This window comes from Pan troglodytes, chromosome Y, assembly GCF_028858775.2.
Source record: "Pan troglodytes isolate AG18354 chromosome Y, NHGRI_mPanTro3-v2.0_pri, whole genome shotgun sequence".
Taxonomy (NCBI): domain Eukaryota; kingdom Metazoa; phylum Chordata; class Mammalia; order Primates; family Hominidae; genus Pan; species Pan troglodytes.
In genome coordinates this window covers 32,413,751-32,433,490 of record NC_072422.2, presented here as the reverse complement: position 1 = coordinate 32,433,490, position 19,740 = coordinate 32,413,751, and the positions used below count along the sequence as shown (strand labels likewise).

Genomic DNA, 19,740 nt, shown 5'->3' with positions numbered 1-19,740 from the left:
TGCTTAGCAGCTCTGAAACCAACTTGACTTTGTATGTGTTGACTGCCTCTGAGAGCAATGCTCCCAAGCTGCTCTCCTCACCTCCTTGAACTCAGAAACTTCTGGTGGCTGGAGGGAGGGTGCTGCTGCACATACAAGTGGAGCCAGCCTGCAGTCAGAGTCCTCATGCTCCCTTCGCAGCCCGTGTCTGCACCTTTCCTATCGCAGCTGCATTTGCTGGACTCCCACTCTTAGCAGGATCAAGTGAGGCTGTGCCTTCTCTGTCTTATTGCTTTAAGTGATTATCTCAATCTTCCACTAAGCACAGGGAAAACCATCTATGTGGTAAAATCTGCCATATGATTAGGAAGGAGATCATGTCATGATGCAGATTTTATTTTCATGGAATGAGACATGTTTAGGTCAGATGAAAATTGTGTGGCACGTTCTGGAAGAAAATCAATCATGCACTTTCCAAGGACCCAAGCGCAGCTCCGATTTCTTCCATCTTATTCTCTTTCCTCATCCATTTCTGTGGTTTTATTCTCCCAGAGAGTTTAACTCAAGAGTCAGGTAAAGGCTGGGCGTGGTGGCTCATGCCTGTCCTCCCAGCACTTTGGGAGCCTGAGACAGAAGAATTGCTTAAGCCCAAGAGTTCAAGACCAGCCTGGGCAACATAGTGGGACCCCATCTCTACAAAAAATAAAAGTAAAACTAGCTGGGTGTGGTTGTATGTCCCTGTAGTCCCAGCTACTCAGGAGGCGGAGGTGGGAGGATTGCTTCAGCCCAGGAAGTCGAGGCTGCAGTGAGCTGAGATTGCACCAGTGCACATCAGCTTGGGTAACAGAGCGAGACACTGTCTCAGAAAAAGAAAAAAAAAAAATCAGCTAAAGCATCAAGAACAAAACACAGGGACACACAAGACATACAGCAGAGTGCAGGGTAAGAGAAAGCCCCCGGGCCATCTTGTCTTAGTTATGACAGCAGTGATTCTCAAGTGGCACCCCAGAGGACTATGGGGTTCCTGAAGTGTGTTTCAGCAGATGAGTGAGATCATTTTTCCAACGACAGATCTGAATAGTGATGAATTTTCTTCATAGGTGTCAACTAAGACAATACAGCATAGCAGACAGGGTGCAGAAGATCCTAGAGAAGGTGGAATCTGTCTGCAGTGGAGCCTCTTCCACGGGGAGCATTAGGCATTGTGCAGTGGTTCTCAAACATGTTGGCCTCGGGAACCCTTCAACACACAGCTCAAAGTTATTAACAACCCGCAGAACTTTCATTTCTCTGTGTTATAGCTGTCTACGCTGACTGCATTTGAAATTAAAGTGGGACTGAAATATAAATAAATAGAATACATAAATAATATATATGAGAAGTTAAATGATAGTCGCAGAGGTGAATATAAATAGCTTTTTTAAATGAAAAAATAAATACGTGTAACCACACTTTCTAGAATTAAAACCATTCAGGCTGGGCATGGTGGCTCACGCCTGTAATCCTAGCACTTCAGGAGGCTGAGGTGGGAGGATCACTTGAGCCCAGGAGTTGGAGGCCAGCCTGGGCAACATAGTGAGACCCCATTTCCACAAAAAATAAAATGAAATAAATAAACCAATTAGCCGAGCATGATGGTACACGCCCAGGGTCCCAGTCCTTTGGGAGGCTGAGGCGGGAGGATCACTGAGGCTGGGAGGTCAAGGCCGCAGTGAGCTGTGGTCTCGTCACTGCACTCCAGCCAGGGCGACAGAGAGACCCTGTCTCTAAAAAGAGAGAAAACATTCGTGAGGAGGTTGGTTGTATTTTCTGTGTTGAATCTCTTTAGTGTCCAGCTTTCACAAGGGCTGCTGGCCTCTCCTCCCTCTGTCTGCAGCCTGTCTGCTGTGCTGCATGTTGTTTAGTTGAGGCATAGGAGAAAATTCATCACTGTTCTGAACTGGAGTCAGAAAAACGACCTCAGCCATCCCTAAACTGAGGTCGGGAAGCCACCCTGGGACTGCACTTTGAGGGCCACTGCTGTGATGCCCAAGTCAACGTGCCCGGGCTATATTTTCACCCTCCACTCTGCCCCAACCCTCACACGCCCCAGTGCTTGCTCCTTCCGCTTTATCTGGCCCTTGAGTTTCCCTTTCTCATCTGCCACCTCAGCCACACTGGTTCATCTGAGGAGCACAGATTTTATATTTATTTATTATTATTATTATTTTTTGGAGAAAGTCTCACTCTGTCGCCCAGGCTGGAGTGCAGTGCTGTGATCTTGGCTCACTGCAACCCCCATCTCCCGGGTTCAAGCGATTCTCCTGCTTCAGCCTCCCAAGTGGGTAGGATTACCGGCACATGTAACCATGCTTAGCTAATTTTTGTATTTTTAGTAGAGACTGGGTTTCACCATGTTGGCCAGATGTCTCGAACTCCTGACCTCAAGTGATCCACCTGCCTTGGCCAATCTTCCAAAGTGCTGAGATTACAGCCATGAGCCACTGTGCCCAGCCTAGATTTTAGTTTTTCGTCTGAAGGTATTGGGACAGGAATCTTTGAGGAAGAAGTCAAGGTGGGATGAAATTCTAGTGACAGTTTTCTTCTTTTCTTTAAAAATCTCTGCCTTCCTTTTCTTGCATGCATTTCCAAAGCACGTGTCTTCGAAGGCCAGCCCTGGTCTTCAGAACTGGGGCAGGTAGTGTGTCAGCTGATAGTTTAGGAGGGTGTTTTTCCAGCTGAGGTCTCTGAGTAGGAGACCTCCTCTCAACACCACCTCTGCCAGGACCATCTATTTTATGGGAAGATGTAGATAGGTGGATGATTGCATTAAAATTTTATGGGCAAATGATAGAGGTACAATTGGCAAGAATTTTTTTTCTTTCTTTTTTTTTTTTTTTTCAGACAGTCTTGCTCTGTCGCCCAGGGAAAAGTGCAGTGGTGCAGTCACAGCTTGCTGCAGCCACCACCTCCTGGGCTCAAGTGATCCTCCTGCTTCTGCCTCCTGAGTAGCTGGGATGACAGGCACATGCCACCATGCCTGACTGATTTTTAAAAAATTTTTTTTGTAGAGATAGGGTCTTGCTATGTTACTCAGGATAGTTTCGAATTCCTGGGCTCAAGGAATCCACCCACCTCAGCCTCCCAAAGTGCTGGGATTACAGGCATGAGCCACTGCACCAAGCAATTTTTTCTTTTGAGACAGGGTCTTGTTCTGTGTCCATACTTCAGTGCAGTGGTGCAATCATAGCTCACTGAAGCCTCTACCTCCTGAGCGCAAGGGATCCTCCTGCCTCGGTTTCTTGGGACCACAGAAGGCTGTAGGTGGGAACACAGGCACACAGCAGCACATCCAGCTAAATTTTAAATTTTTTGTAGAGATGAGGTCTCATTGTGTTGTCAGGCTGGTCTTGAACTCCTGGGCTCAAGCAATTCTCCTGCCTTGGGCTCTCAAAGTGCTGCGATTACAGGCACGAACCACTGTGCCCACTGTTTTTTTCTTTTGAGACAGGGTCTCACTCTGTCGCCCACTCTGGAGTACAGTGGCACAATCATAGCTCACTGAAGCCTTGACCTCCTGGGCTCAAGTGATTCTCCTGCTTCAGCCTCCTGAGTAGCTGGGACCACAGGTGCACACCACTACATCCAGCTAGTTTTTAAATTTTTTGTAGAGACGAGGTCTCACTGTGTTGTCCAGGCTGGTCTTGAACTCCTGGGCTCAAGCAGTCCTCCTGCCTTGGCCTCCCCAAATGCTGGGATGACAGGCATGAGCCACTATGCCTAGCCTGGGCATGAATTTTTCAGGCGAAAATCTTGAGCTTGCATTCATGCTGATTAGCAGATAGTCCTTGCAAGTGTAGCTGTCACCACAGATCAGTTTAACTTGCTTAATAATGCCAAATGCCGTATAATGAGAATTTATTCTCCGCTTGGTAAGAATTGGAAGCAGTCTGTATGTTTAGAGACAGAAATTTGAGGGTTTCAGAGGGCACTGCCCAGGCGTCCGGGGGAGTGCTGTTTCTCAGACATACACACACACTGTCTCTGCTTTTTCTTTCAGGCAAGATCATCAGTTAGTGCTCACTTATTATTTATCTTTTTCCGCTTATTAATACCTTTCCCATGATCTTATGTAATGTCTACTGTCCAAGAGCACTTTGTTTAATATTCTCCATAAATGTTTTTAGGTATGTATGAGACGTTTGCTCCTGGAGTTTAATGCTCCATTCCTGTATTTGTGCATTATTCACACAGCTGAATGTATTCAGACAGGGTCGCCACCCAAACCCAGAGAGAAACAGGAATACAACTCCCCCAACCACTGTTAGAACGCTGCGGGCAGGTGAGGGAGGATGGGCTCAGGAGGTTGTTAACGTCTGAGGCGGCAGGGTTGGCGCAGATCGCATGAGTGTCTGTACTCAGAGCTCTGCTTCCCAGCCTGGCCTGGGTGGTTTTTCAGTACGTTGTGGTGGCTCGTAACTCCAGGACCAGCGGCCCAAAGAGATACCCTATTGGGAAACTCACCTTCATGCTAAAGTGCAAAACAAGCAACTGAAATGTTATTTAAGAAGGAAGAAATGCTGTGTTAGGGCCACGTCGCACGCACCTTATCATTTACCTTTCTCTGGTAACTTTCATTTCCTCATGTAACCCACCCCCACTTCTCTGTTACCTCTCCCATTGATTTCCATTTTTGTACTTCATATTTCCCCTCTGTTTTTCTTTGAATTTTTCTCCACTGCAGTGTATTGGACAGTTCATGTGTGTAGTTCTACGTATGAATGTCCTGACGCTGCAGTTAGAAACTACCACAGACTGAAAGGTTTAAACAAGAGAACTTTATCCTCTCTTAGTCCTGGAGACCAGAAGTTTGAGATCAAAGTGTCTCAGGACTGTGCTCCAAGGAAGGATCCTTCCTGCCTCTGCCAGCTCCTGGGGGCTCCAGGCATCCCTGGGGTTGTGGCTACATCACTGCAGTCTCTGCCTCCACCTTCATGTGGCCTTCTCCTCTGTGTCTCTGTCTCCTCTTCAGTCTCTTAGAAGGAAGGCCACCTGTCATTGGATTTAGGGCCACCCTAATCCAGGACGATCTCATCTCAAGATCCTTCAATTAATCACATCTGCAAAGACCCTATTGCTGAATAAGGTCTCATTCCAGGTCTGGGCATTAGGACGTGGACAGATCTTTCTGAGGGCCACAGTTCAATCCACTACAGGTGTATCCAGTTCCCTCTGGAGGCTCTAGGGGAGGATACTCCCTGCCTCTTCCAGCTCCTGGGGCTTCAGGCATCCCTGGACTTGTGGCTGCATCACTACAGTCTCTGCCTCTGTCCCCATGTGGCCTTCTCCTCTGTGTGTGTGCCTCCTCTTGAGTCTCTTATGACGATACCTGTCATTGGATTTGGACCTACCCTATTCCAGGATGATTTCATCTGAAGCTCCTCAAGTTAATTCTATCTGCAAAGACCCTATTTCCCAATAAGGTCCCATTCATAGGTTGTTGGGGCAGGATCACAGATATATCTTTTTGGAGACCTCTCATTCCACCCACTCCACTGAATTTCATTAAGGTCAGGAAGTGATTTGGAAGCTACAAGAGAATTAATTTTGCTCTCTGGCATTTCTGATCATCAATGAGGGTATCATTTGAAAGCTCCATTTTATAAGGTATTTCTATTGCTTGAATACCTGGATTAGAGTATTTAAGTCAAAAGAAGCTAAATAGAAAGCATGACTTTGAATCAGTGTGAGTCTCTGTCCTGGGCGATATGAGAAAATCTTAGAAGTATAAGTTGTGCTTTGGACATGTAGGGATCTAGTATACACTTAGTGGTTGATGAAATGGTTTGGCTTTGTGTCCCCAAGCAAATGTCATGTTTAAATGTAATCCCCAGTGTTGGAGGTGGGACCTGGTGAGAGGTGGTTGGATCATGGGAGTGGTTTCTGACGGTTTAGCAACATTGCCCTAGTACAGTCTCATGATAGAGTTCTCAGGAGATCTGATGGTGTTAAAGTGTAGTACTTCCCCCTTTGCTCGCTTTCACTCATCTGCCACCATGTAAATGTGCCTTGCTTCCCCTTCGCCTTCCACCATGATTGTAAGTTTCCTGAGGCCTCCCCAGCCATGCGGAACTGTGAGTCAGTTAAATGTTTTTTCTTTATAAATTACCCAGTCTCAGGTAGTTCTTTATAGCAGACTGGAGATGGACTAATACAGTTGACTTCTAGATGTTCTTGGATTTATCTTGGTCTTTGCAGTTTTAAGTATATATATATTTTTAGTTTATTTCACATATTTTGAACATTTCTAGATATTATTAAAGTCTGTTGGTTTCTGCAGCAGGACTGTAATCTTTTTACTACAGTCAACAAAGCATAGTATGACAATCTTGTTTTTACACATGCACCATTTTCAAGGCTGTATTTGCATGTATTTCTGTCTTTTTCCTGGGCTCCAGGGGTCAAGAAATGCTTTTCTTGGGGCAACGAGCTTTGGTCAGCTTTGCAGACTACCCAGTCTCAGTTACAAGTACAGACTCTGCTCCTGCACCTTAAAAAGTAGTCGCATAGTGAGACCGCATCCCTACAGAAAGTAAAAAATTAGCCAGGCATGGTGGCACACACCTGTGGTCCCCGCTACATGGGAGCCTGAGGTGGGAGGATGGCCTCCTGGGGTAGGTCGAGGCTACAGTCAGCTGTGATGGCACCACTGCACTCCAGCCTGGGTGACAGACTCAAACCCTGTCGAGGCTACAGTGAGCTGTGATTGCACCACTGCACTCCAGCCTGGGTGACAGACTCAAACCCTGTCGAGGCTACAGTCAGCTGTGATGGCACCACTGCACTCCAGCCTGGGTGACAGACTCAAACCCTGTTGAGGCTACAGTCAGCTGTGATGGCACCACTGCACTCCAGCCTGGGTGACAGACTCAAACCCTGTCGAGGCTACAGTGAGCTGTGATGGCACCACTGCACTCCAGCCTGGGTGACAGACTCAAACCCTGTCGAGGCTACAGTGAGCTGTGATGGCACCACTGCACTCCAGCCTGGGTGACAGACTCAAACCCTGTCGAGGCTACAGTGAGCTGTGATTGCACCACTGCACTCCAGCCTGGGTGACAGACTCAAACCCTGTCGCAAAACAAAAGAAAAATATGATATCTCCGGCTCTTTCATTTGGCCTGTACACATTTATTGAGCACCTGTTGTGTGCCACATACTGTTCCATGAATGAGGAATATAAAGAAATTCAGTGATGGGTGTGGTGGCTCACATCTGTAGTCCCATTACTTTGGAAGGCTGAAGTGGGAGGATCACTTGAGCCCAAGCGTTTGAGACCAGCCTGGGCAACATAGTGAGACCTTGTCTTTACCAAAAATTAAAGACAAACAAACAAACAAAAAACAGCCTGGCATGGTGGTGTGCACCTGTAACCCCAGCTGCTCAGGAGGCTGAGGTAGGAGCATACCTTGAGCCCTGTAGGTCAAGGTTCAGTGCAGTGAGCCAGGATCACGCTGCAGTACTCCAGCCTGGGGGCAACAGAGCAAGACCCTGTCTCAAAAAAAAAGGACTTCACTGACGTTCAATTGCAGTTTATTGTGGGTGCCTTATAGTGCTGTGCAAGCAGGGTCAATACTGGGCTCTCCAAGGCAGTACATGTCAGGTATTGCTTGTGCTGTAGACTGAAGGAAGCCTCGAGAAAGGTGTCCTGTTCTTGGCCATAGTGACGTATTCACCACTATAAACTTTACTTTAACAATTACTTTATATTTGATTTCATTTCTATTTATTTATTTATTTACTCCGTCTCACTCTGTCACCCAGGCTGGAGTGCAGTGGTGCAATTTCATCTCACTGCAACCTCTGCAAGTGTCCTGTTCTTGACCATAGTGGCGTATTCACCACTATAAACTTTACTTTAACAATTACTTTATATTTGATTTCATTTCTATTTATTTATTTATTTACTCTGTCTCACTGTGTCACCCAGGCTGGAGTGCAGTGGTACAATCTCAGCTCGCTGAAACCTCTGCCTCCCAGGTACAAGTGATTCTCCTGCCTCAGCCTCCCAAGTATCTGAGATTACAAGCACCCACAACCATGCCCAGCTGATTTTTGTATTTTTAGTAGAGACAGCTTTCACTGTGTTGGCCAAGATGGTCTTGAACTCCTTACCTCAAGTGACCTGCTTGCCTCGGTCTCTCAGAGTGCTGGGATTATAGGCATGAGCGACAGTGCCTGGCTTGTATTGTATTGTATTGTATTGTATTGTACTGTACTGTATTGCACTGCACTGCACTGCACTGCATTGCATTGCATTGTATTATTTGACTTGTTTAAAATACTTTATTTTATTTTGTTTTGTATTGTATTGTAGACAAGGTCTCACTCTGTCACCCAGGCTGGAGTGTGGTGGTGTGATCACAGCTCACTGCAGCCTTGACCTCCTGTGCTCAGGCGATCCTCCCCCCTCAGCCTTCCAAGTGGCTGGGACCACACGTGTATACCACCACACCCAGCCAATTTTTTTTTTTTTAAGACTGGGTTGTGCCCTATTTCCCAAGCTTATTTTATTTTTTAAATTGATACATAATAATTGTATATATTCATGGCGTACACAGTGATGCTTTGATACGAAGAATGGAGTAATCAGATCAGAGTAATTAGCATATCCATCATCTCAATCATTTACCATTTATTTGTGTTAGGAACATTCAGTATCCTCTTTCTGTCTGTTTGAAACTATACGACATGTTATTGCTAATTATAGTCACCCTACAGGGCTATAGAACACTGGAACATATTCATCCTATCTGCTTGTAATTTTATATCCTTTAACAAACCTCTCCCTGTCTCTCACGTCTTCCCTTCCCAGCCTCTAGTATCCTCTGTTCTTCTTTATCCTTTCAGGAGATCAGCTTTTTTTTAGCTTTCATGTATGAGTAAGCACAAGTGCTGTTTAATGTTCTTTTCCTGGCTTATTTCACCTAACATAATGTCCTCCAGTTTCATCCATGTTGCTGCCAATCAGAGGATTGTATTCCTTTTCATGGCTGAATAGTATTCTGCTGTGTGTAGATACCACCTTTTCTTTACCTATCTGCTCATCTGTTGATGGACACCTATGCTGATTCCCTATCTTGGCTGTTGTGAATAGTGCTGCGGTAAACATGGGCGTGCCGATGTCTCTCCAGTATCATGACTTCCTTTCCTTTGAACAGATACCTAGTAATGTGATGGCTGGGTCATATGGGAGTTCTATTTCTAGTTTTTTGACGAACCTCCATACTCTTCTCTATGGTGGCTCTACTAGTTTACGTTCCCACCAACATTGCGTAAGAGTTCCCTTTTCTGCCAGGCACAGTGGCTCACGCTGGTAATCCTAGCTATTTGGGAGACCAAGCTGGGTGGATCACTTGAGCCCAGGACTTTGAGACCAGCTTAGGCAACATGGTGAAATCCCACCTCTACAAAAAAAATACAGAAATTACCTGGTATGGTGGTGGGTGCCACCTACTGTGGTCCCAGCTACTTGGAAGGCTGAGCCTGGGAGGTGGAGGTTGCAGCGAGCTGAGATTGCACCACTGCACTCCCACCTGGTTGATAGAGCAAGATCCTGTCTCAAAAAAAAAAAAAAAAAAAAAGAGTTCCCTTTTCTTCACATCGTCACCAGCATTGTTATTTTTGTGTGTATACTTTTTTTTTGTTTGTTTTTTTGTTTGTTTTTTTTTAGACAGAGTTTCACTCTTGTCACCCAGGCTGGAGTGCAGTGGCACAATCTTGGCTGACTACAATGTCCATCTCCAGGGATTCAAGTGATTCTCTTGCCTCAACCTTCCAAGTAGCTGGGACTACAGGTGCTGACCACCACACTTGGCTAATTTTTGTATTTTTAGTAGAGACGAGGTTTCACTGTTGGCCAGGCTGATCTCAAATCCTGACGTCAGGTTATCCACCCGCCTCGGCCTCCCAAAGTGCTGGGATCACAGTGTCTTTTTGAAAATGGCCATCTTAACTGGGTTGAGATGATTGACACCGCATTGAGGTTTTGATTTGCATTTCCCTGATGATTAGTGACGTTGAGCATTTTTTTTCATATACGTGTTGGCCTTTTCCATGTTTTCTTTTGACAAATGTCTGTGAAGACCACCTGTCCATTTTTTAATTGGAGTGCTTATCTTTTCGCTCTTGAGACATTTGAGTTCCATGCTTGGTCATGGTGGTGGATTCACCCTGGTAAACATGAGAGAGCATTTCTGTCCAGTGTTTAGTGCACAGTTAAGGAATGAGCTGGTGGCCCCTCAATAAGATGCCCAAAGGAGTTGCCTTCTGCTCAGCAGACACCTCTCAAATGGTCTTTATATTCTCTCCAAGGGAGCTTCCCCTGCATCGGACTGTGGCACCCAGTGCCTTGCCTCTTGGAACCATCTGACTGTCACGTGCTTTCAGATCGTGACAACTTCAGTGTGCGGGGAAGAGCATGTGAAATAAATTATCTTCTGCCTGTGTGAAGCAGAAATAGCTATCGTTACAAAGCAGGGATTTTTTTCCATGCTTACTCCCCACTAAAAATACATGTTTGTTTTTCTAACAGGTTTCCTCCATTTTTTGATGAAAACCCGTTGGGCATTTATCAGAAAATTCTTGCAGGCAAACTAGATTTCCCCAGACATTTGGATTTCCGTGTAAAGTAAGTAAACCGTTTGCCTCATCACAGGGTGTGTTTATTTTTAAAGTGTCTAAAATCACCGTGAAAATACGCACTCAGCAGGATACCATATTGTGTTATTAAATGTGCTGCGCGTAAACTATTTTGGACAGTTGTCTTTTCCACAAGAAAAGAAAAAGATTTTCAGTATTCTACTTTAATGATAGCTTCACATTTTAATGAGTCTTGGCCATATTTTATTCTTTTGGTGATATGTTATATTTAAAATGAGCCAATTAATGAGTTTGTCATCATATTTTATAAGAGAGCAGTTTTGCAATTTGACAAGAAGGATCCTCCTAATTCTGTGGCTTGCAGAGCTGTTGATGGGTTTAGCAGAGTTTTATCCTTTCTCTTCTGCTTAAATTATGCTCAGCGTCTAAGTCCTTTTTAACATCAGCATTTTCAGTTCTGAGCATGTTGCTTCAAGAATATTTACAGTTGCTGGATATTGGCAACTTTGGATGCACATTTTATAAAGGTCGTGGCAGTAGGGAAAAAAGACATTTTGTTAAATATAAGAATGCTTTTGGTTTTCTGGGTACCTTACCCAATCTGGTCAACTGGTAGCCATTTTTACTGTAAGAAGCACTGATTTCTGTTTGTTTCACTGTATTTTTCAGATGAGTTGATGGGTGCACCAGCCCCCTGGGCACAAACTAGAGCTAAATGCATCTAGTTGAGAATTAAACTTTTCTTTTCCATGGCCTATTTTCTTATGAGCTGGTGGTAGTTCAGTTCAGAGAAGACTTATTTCAGGGTGATGGACCAGGTTGTTTTGAATATGCCCCTTATGGGGCCACTGGCTACGTTCAGTTGACTTTCTTGGTGGTGAACGCACCCCATCCTAAGCAGAGGTCCTTTGTCTGAACAGAAGATAAGGTCGTGTTTTATTGGCTTGAGCATGTGTTGTGTTTGACACAATAGAGGCAGGCTTTAAAAGACTTTAGCAAGAAAACGAGGCTCCGCTTAACAATGAGTCGCCTAGAAGGGACACCCTGTGCAGTGAATGGTAAGACAGGGAGGTGTCAGGGGAAACAGCACCTCAGAAGCCGACTGCTCTGGAAGGAAATAGAAAGGATTATATAGAACTTCTCTCTCAGGCCCCAAATCCCATCTGAGTTGAGTGACGTTATATCAAGTGGATGGCAAAGCACTTTTATGATCGAGTTTGGCCAGGTGAGGTGCTCATGCCTATAATCCCAGCAGTTCAGGAGCAATCCGAAGTGGGAGGATTGCTTCGGGCCAATCCAATAGTTTGAGGCCAGCCTGGACAATGTAGCAAGACCCCATGTCTACAAAAAATTAAAAAATTAGCTGGACATGGTAGCAGGTGCCTGTAGTCCCAGCTACTAGGGAGGCTGAGATGGGAGGACTGCTTGAGCCCAGGAAGTCGAGGCTGCAGTGACCTGTGATTGCACCACTGCACTCCAGACTGGATGAAAGAGTGAAACCCTGTCTCAAAAAAAAAAAAAAATTAAAATTAAAAAAAATGTGTGTGTGTGTGTGTATATATACATATATACACACACACACAAACACACAGAGAGGTTTCCAATGTTCTGTGGAAACAACAACAAAAAAGGGAATTACAGAAGTAGAACAAACCAGAAGTGTAATCACAGTCCAGTTTCTTGCCACTTGTCCTTCTTTCTCTCCTAGAGAGTAGGGAACCATCAGTGACCATCTTGGTATGGTCTAATCTAACGTGCCTCTCTTTATGTAGCTCCCAGCCCCTTCCAGTGTTCCCCACGATGCCCCTGTCTCTTTACATACCCAGTGCGGGTCCACCAAGAGCAGGAACAGTGGTAGTTGAGTAAAACTTCACTTCTTTCCATTATTTGTTAAATCTTATCAAATTGGCTGAGAAGCAAGGCCTCAATGACTCATATCTTTCCTTTTTTTGGTAGAGATGGGTATGGGGGCGTCTTGTTGCATTACCCAGGCTGATCTTATACTCCTCGGCTCAAGTGATCCTCCTGCCTTTTCCTCCCCAAGTGTGAGCCACTGCACCTGGCCTTAATGACACATTTCTTATGCAAATTGCTGTCCCTGGTTGTCTGTGATGCTAGAATTTTGATTCTCAGCTTTTAAAGTCATGCTGGTTCCTGCAGCTTTTAACATTTGACTGGGTAAACATATTGCCTGGGCATATGGCACGTCAGAATTGACATTCCTTATAGAAATAAATGTCATTTAAAAGAAACAAAAACACCAAAACAAAGCTTTAGGACTTGTTGCCAATTCAGCAGAGGTTTTATCTGCTAGTGTTTTTTTCATGCCTGAAAGTATCTGGATCTGAGAGGAGCCAGCTGGTGCCAGGATCATAAATAAAGTTTAGAATTTTGGCTATGGTGAATCAAAAGAGTGCCAGCAGATATATCGCTATCCTGAGGTCAAGGGACCCATCTACAGCTGTGGACACTTCTATTGTTCCTTTATAGGGCTTTGCCTTTTTGGGGGGCCCCTTCTCATCCACAGTGTTTGCTTTCTAAACTGCTTTACAAGAATTTGCTTTGGTATTTTACTTTTTCTTTTAAAGAGACGGGTGTCTTGCTCTGTCACCCAGGCTGGAGTGCAGTGGCACAATCATAGCTCACTTCTGCCCCAATGTCCTGGGCTCAAATGATGCTCCCACCTCAGCCTCCTGAGTAGCTGGTACTACAGGCACACACCACCATGCCTCACTAATGTTTTGATTTTTTGTAGAGATGGGGGGTCTTACTACGTTACCCACACTAGTCTCAAACTCTTGGTCTCAACTGATCTTGCCACTTTAGCCTCCTGCATAGCTGGGATTACAAGACACTGTGCCCTGTATTTTAAATAAATCTTCGTTTTCTTAGATGCCAAACACCAAAAGAAAAACAAAAAACAAAAAACAAGGTCATCTTACATGCCAAACACCAAAAACAAAACAAAACAAACAACAACAACAACAACAGCAACAACAGAATGAAGTTTATTAAGGTGATCCCCAAAACATCCTGAAATAAACATGGGGCTTTTCTTCCCCTATAATTTACACATCACTGCCTGCCCCATTAGCACACATACTTAAAAGCTAATTGGATTGGAATGATAAGGAAACAAGTTTATTTAAAATATAAAAGCATAAAGAAATCTGTCTTATAATCCCACTCCGGTCAGCTTTAAGTTTAGTGTGTGCACTAACGGGGCAGACAGTGGTGTAAATTTTATGGGGGAAAAAAAGCCCCATATTTATTTGGGACTGTTTTGGGGGTATAGTGTTTGATGACCTTAATATTTTTTGGCAAGGGGCAGCATGTCAAAATAATGAAGGAGAAACTCGGTAAGTACTGTAAAGGTTTCTAACTTTTCAGTGATGTTTATATTCCCCACCCTACTCAAAGCTTTTCAGCCTTACAATGGTTACAAAATCCCAGCCTTAGCGGGAGGCAGACAGATGGTCTCTGAGTTTTACTTTGAGACAGAGAAGCGGTGAAGTGTGACAAGCATCTCATCGTAATTCAGAAAGCACGGCAGCAGGAAACTCTGGTTAAATTTCCAATCAGATGGGACTGGTGAGATTCACAATCTAGATGGTGGAGTCTGACCCTGGGACATCACCTGGCTTGCAGAGACTCCACAGTCTGTCACAGAACCCGGGAGTGGCCCAGTCCAAGTTCATGCTACTTACCCTGGGGCATAGTTTATGCCGGGAGAGCCTAGATGCTAACACCGCAGTCATGGGTATTGGATTGTTTTGGGGGACTTCAATATATTACATTATTATATCATATTATGTACATTATTATACATAATATACTCTGTGTATTATATGTGTACACACAGACACAAATGATCATTTCTAATTCCATAAATATGCATCTTAGAACTCACCTAATCTCCTGGAAGTCTTCAACATCATCTCCAACTACCCATCCTAATTGAACCAGCTTGCTGTTTTTCTTTTGTTTTGTTTTGAGACAAAGTCTCACTCTGTTGCCCAGGCTGGAGTGTAGTGGTGCCATCTCAGCTCATTGCAACCTTCACCTCCTGGGTCCAAGCAGTTCTTGTGTCTCAGCCTGCCAAGTAGCTGGGACCACAGGCAAGCGTCAGCATGCCCAGCTAAATTTTTTTGTTTTTTGTTTTTTTAAATAGAGGTGGGGTTTCACCGTGTTGGCCATGCTGGTCTCAAACTCCTGACGTCAAGTGATCCATGCCCGTCGGTCTCCCAAAATGTTGGGATTACAGGCATGAGTCATTATGCTTGGCCTCCCCACCTGCTGTACTTCTGACATGGTCTGTTATTTAAAAGGAAGATTACAAGTGAAGAAGCAGACTTAGGAGACTCATCCTAATGTGTGTGCTTATGGGAAAGCCAGCCTTTTAAAACAGGAATCCCATCAATAAGCAGACCCCCAGGGCAGCGCATGAGTGTTGATGTTGGTGAAAGCAGATGTCTTCTATTTTGCAGGGACAGCCTGACAGGCATGTTTACGTTAAGTGTCTGGATCCTCCCTGCAGGCACATATAAATTTCACCCTTTTCTACTCAAAGGTGTATTTTCTTTACAAAGATGTAATCAACCCCCTTCCCTTAGCTTCAGCCTTGCACGGGGCAACCCAGCCTTGCATAAACTATTTGAGAGCCGGTGATAGTAGGAAATAAGCACTAGAAAGTGTTTTGCCAAAGTGGAAATTGAACTGCGGTCCTCATGTCAGATAGATCTTATCTCTGTTGCCATGCTGCATTTGCTGATGTTGATATATAATCTGTGTACTTTTTTTTTTTTTTGTCTCCTTCCCCAACATAGAGACCTCATTAAGAAACTGCTCGTGGTTGACAGAACAAGGCGATTAGGAAACATGAAGGTCAGTATTTGATCCCGTAGGTATTCAGTGGTACCCGATGTGCGTGTCTGCCGTCTAACACCCACATTGGCATGTGCAGGTATAAACCAAGGCTTAGCGGTCGTATTTAATCACTGCCTAAATTTCAAATCTGGTGTTTTATTTATTTTTTTAAATTTTACTTGAAACTACCAGGAAAGATCTATCAACTCTGGGTTTCTGGGCCCACAACGTCAAACTGGGTCTACACCGTATCTCCCCTCCCCTCAAGCAAGGTTAATAGAGCAATAACAATTTATAAGTTATTACTCATTATTTTGTTTACTTATTTATTTTATTTTTTAAACAGTTTTACGGAGAGTGAATTCACACGCCATGCCATTTACCCATCTAAAATGTGCAATTCGGTGGCTCCGTTAGTATACACACGATTACGTACAGCCACCCCCGTGGTTAATCTTAGAACATCTTCATCAGCTCAAAAAAAGAAACCCTGCACCCTTCAGCTATCACTGTTCTAATCTTTCATCCTTTCTTGCCCTAAGCCAGCGTTCCCCAACCTTTTTGGCACCAGGGACTAGTTTCGTGGAAGACAGTTTTTCCACGGAGCATGCAGCCTAGATACCTTACATGTGCAGTTGACAGTAGGGTGTGTGCACCTATGTGAATCTAATATGGCTGATCTGACAGGAAATGCAACTCAGGTGGTAATGCAAATGATGGGGTGTGGCTGTAAATACAGATGATGCTTCACTCATTTACCTGCTGCTCACTTCCTGCTGTGTGGCCCATTTTGGTTCCTAACAGGCCATGGACTGCTACTGGTTCATGGCCCTGGGGTTGGGGACCCCTACCCTAAGCAACCACTAATCTACTGACTTCTCTGTACGGTTCTATATTCTGGGCTCTGCTAAAAATGGAATTGTACAAAATATAACGTTTTGTGTCTGGCCTGTTTCACTGAGCATGATGTTTTCAAGTTTCATCCATGCTGTAGCCTGTGTCAGAGCTTCCTTCCTTTTCATGGCTGCATAGTATTCCATTTGTGTAGGTGGACCTCATTTTATTTATCCATTCATCCATGGATGGACGCCTGGGCTGTTTCCACCTTTGGCTTTTGTTAATAGTTCTGCCATGGACATGGGTGTATATATTTTTATGTATGTAAGCTATGATTTTAGAAGTTATACATCAGGTATGATTTCTACAAACTTTTTATATGAAGGCAAATACATAATTGACAAACAGACTGTTCCATAAATAGTATCATACTTTATATGCATGTTTTGGTATTCCCGGATTTGATAGAATTCATGGACGTTTTGTAGGCTGTTTCTAGCTCTGGACAACATTGGAGGGACTTATACATGGAGGGTCTTCCATATTCATCTTGACCCTATAAATTCCATTTTGGAGAGACACAGTACACCAGGGTGTGAGGGTTGAACCACTTGGCTCTCTTGGGTTCGTGTTGCACCCTCTGTGTGGTTTGGGAGTCTCCAGTGACTGCCATAACAACTGACCACAAACAAGGGGCTTAAACAACAGGAATTTATGCTCTCCCAGACCCAGTCGTGGAAGCCAAGACTCTGAGATCAGATATCTCAGGCCTCCAGAGGCTCTAGGGGAGGATCCTTTCTGCCTCTCCCAGCTCCTGGGGGCTCCAAGCATCCCTGGGCTTGTGGACACATCGCTCTAGTCTCTGCCTCCGCCTCCATGTAGTCTTCTCCTCTGTGCCTGTGTCTTCTGTTCTCTCTCTCAGAAGTACACCTGTCATTGGGTTTAGGGCCACCCTAATGCAGGATTATCTCATCTTAAGAGCCTTCCCTTAATTACATTTACAAAGACCCTATTTGCGTGTAGGGTTCCATTGCCAGGTACTGGAAGTCAGGACATCGGCATATATTTTGGGAGCCACTGCCCAGTGTGTAATAATTGTTTCCACTTCCTGCTAGAGGCTCTAGGGGGGGATCCTTCCTGCCTCTCCCAGCTCCTGGGGGCTCCAGGCATCCCTGGGCTTGTGGCCACACCACTGCAGTCTCCACCTCCATTTTCACATGGCCTTCTCCTCTATGTTTGTATCTCCTCCTCTGTCTCTTATGAGGACACCTGTCACTGGATTTAGGGCCCACCCTTCTCCAGGATGATGTCATCTCAAGAACCTTAATTTAGTTACATCTGCAAAGACCCTATTTCCAAATAAAGTGATATTCACAGGCACTTGGGGATAGGATGTGCTCATATCTTTTTGAGGGACATTGTTTACCCTATAACAGTAGTCAAGCCTCTGTCCTTTACATTATTTGCAGACAGCAACCGATACCTTCAGGTCTCCAAGGAGCCTATCCAGCCAGGTTGCACGGTGTGGACTCATCTGTGCCACGGCTCTTCATAAGATTGGACGGGTCCTGTTTTAATGCCACAGCCATTTAGAAAAGAGCTGGGTCTCTTGCTGGGACTGCAGGGAATCACAGACGACCCATATCTAGAATCTGCTGGGAATGGCGTAGTGACCATCATAGGTACCTTCCAAGGGGGAAGAACAAGTTTCCCAATCAAAGGAATTGGGGAAAACCTCACAAACTCCCAAGCTAGGTCTTAAAGTCTAGTTAAAGCTTCCTGATAGGGAGATAAACTGAAAGAGACTCAAGAAAACACTGACTTTTATTTTATTTTATTTTTGTAAAATTAACAAATAAAAATGGTTTTATTTATCATGTACAACATGAAGTTTTGAAATATGCACCCATTGAACAATGGGTCCATTAACATATGCATTACCTCACATAATTACCATTTATTTGTGGTGGGAAAACTTAAGATCTAATCTACCCTTTGAAAAAATTTGTTTTTAAGAGATGGGGTCTCAATGTGTTGCCCAGGCTGGTCTCAACTTCTGAGCTCAAGTGATCTGCCCGCCTCAGCCTCACAAAGTGGTAGGGTTACAGGCAAGAGCCACTGCACCCAGCAAGATCTACTCTTCCAGAGATTCTTGAGAATACATCATTAGTTATAGTCACCAAGCTGTGCAAGTGACGGACTGAACTTGTTCCTCCTGTTTCACTCACCTTTCTCTCTTTTGACCAATAACTTCCCATCTTAGCCCCTTCCCAGCCCCTGGTATCCACCATTCTACTCTCTGCTTCTATGAATTCAACTTTTTTAGATTTCCCATGTAAGTGAGGTCAGACTATATTTGTCTATCTGTGCCTGGCTTATTTCTCTCTCTCTTTTTTTGTGTGTGTGAGACAGTCGTGCTCTATTGCCTAGGCTGGAGTACAGTGGTGCCATCTCCGCTCACTGCAACCTCAAAAGATTCTCCTTCATCAGCCTCCCGAGTAGCTGGGATTGCACCACACCTGGCTAATTTTTGTATTTTTGGGTACAGATGGGGTTTCACCATGATGGCCAGGTTGGTCATGAACTCATGACCTCAAGTGATCTATCTGTGTCAGCCTCCCAAAGTGTTGGGATTACAGGTGTGAGTTACCATGCCTGGACCTTATTTCTCTTAATATACTATCCTCCAGGTTGATGCATGTTTTGAAAATGACATTTCCCTCCTTTTACTTGCTGAATAGTACTCCATGGTATATATATTACACATTTTCTTTATCCACTGCCCTCTTGATTGGCATGTAGCTTGATTCTACATCTTGGCTGTTTTGACCTGCTGCAATGAGCGGAGGGTGCAAATTATATACTCATTTGTTTTTTCTTTGGGTGTATACCCAGTAGTGGGATTGCTGGAGCCTACATTCTATTTTTAGGTTCTCAAGGAAGAAACTGTCTGATTAAAATGGAGTTATGTTCGTGGGTAGCCCCTGGTCTATGGGTGCCCTGGAGAGGAACACTTACTCTTTTTCCTGCTGTGACCACCTCTCCACTCTCAGCTGCACCACCATCCTCAGCCTGAGTGTATCACTGCGTTCTCAGGCAGTTCTCATAGCTGCCTGTGGCACTGCCCCCCACGCCCCTGACTTTCCCCATCAATCCCTCGTCTTCACTAGGAAGAAGGGTTTGTCATTCATAGCCTGGAGCCCCAGGGCCTTACCTTGGTGCTCAGAACCTTCCAGGTTCCTCTCATCCCGCGCTTCTCGTCTGATGATTCCCTGGTCTTCCCCGTGAACCCTCATGCAGCCAGGATGGATGAGCCACCTGCTCCTGCACCTGTCACCATCGCACTTTGCTGTTCTTCTCTCTTTGCTTGGCACCTCTCCATTCGGGGGTCTTTCCTTCTTCTGGAACCACATCCAT

At 44.7% G+C, this 19,740-nt stretch overlaps 1 protein-coding gene across 1 annotated transcript in view; it reads left to right on the top strand.

The window, feature by feature from the left end:
• Window positions 1-19,740, top strand: part of PRKY (protein kinase, Y-linked) — a 102,838-nt gene that overhangs the window by 71,940 nt on the left and 11,158 nt on the right. The window contains exons 5-6 of the mRNA NM_001193662.1: window positions 10,553-10,648; window positions 15,447-15,504. Of these exons, the coding sequence (NP_001180591.1) occupies window positions 10,553-10,648; window positions 15,447-15,504 (154 nt within the window). The remainder of the gene's footprint in view (window positions 1-10,552; window positions 10,649-15,446; window positions 15,505-19,740) is intronic.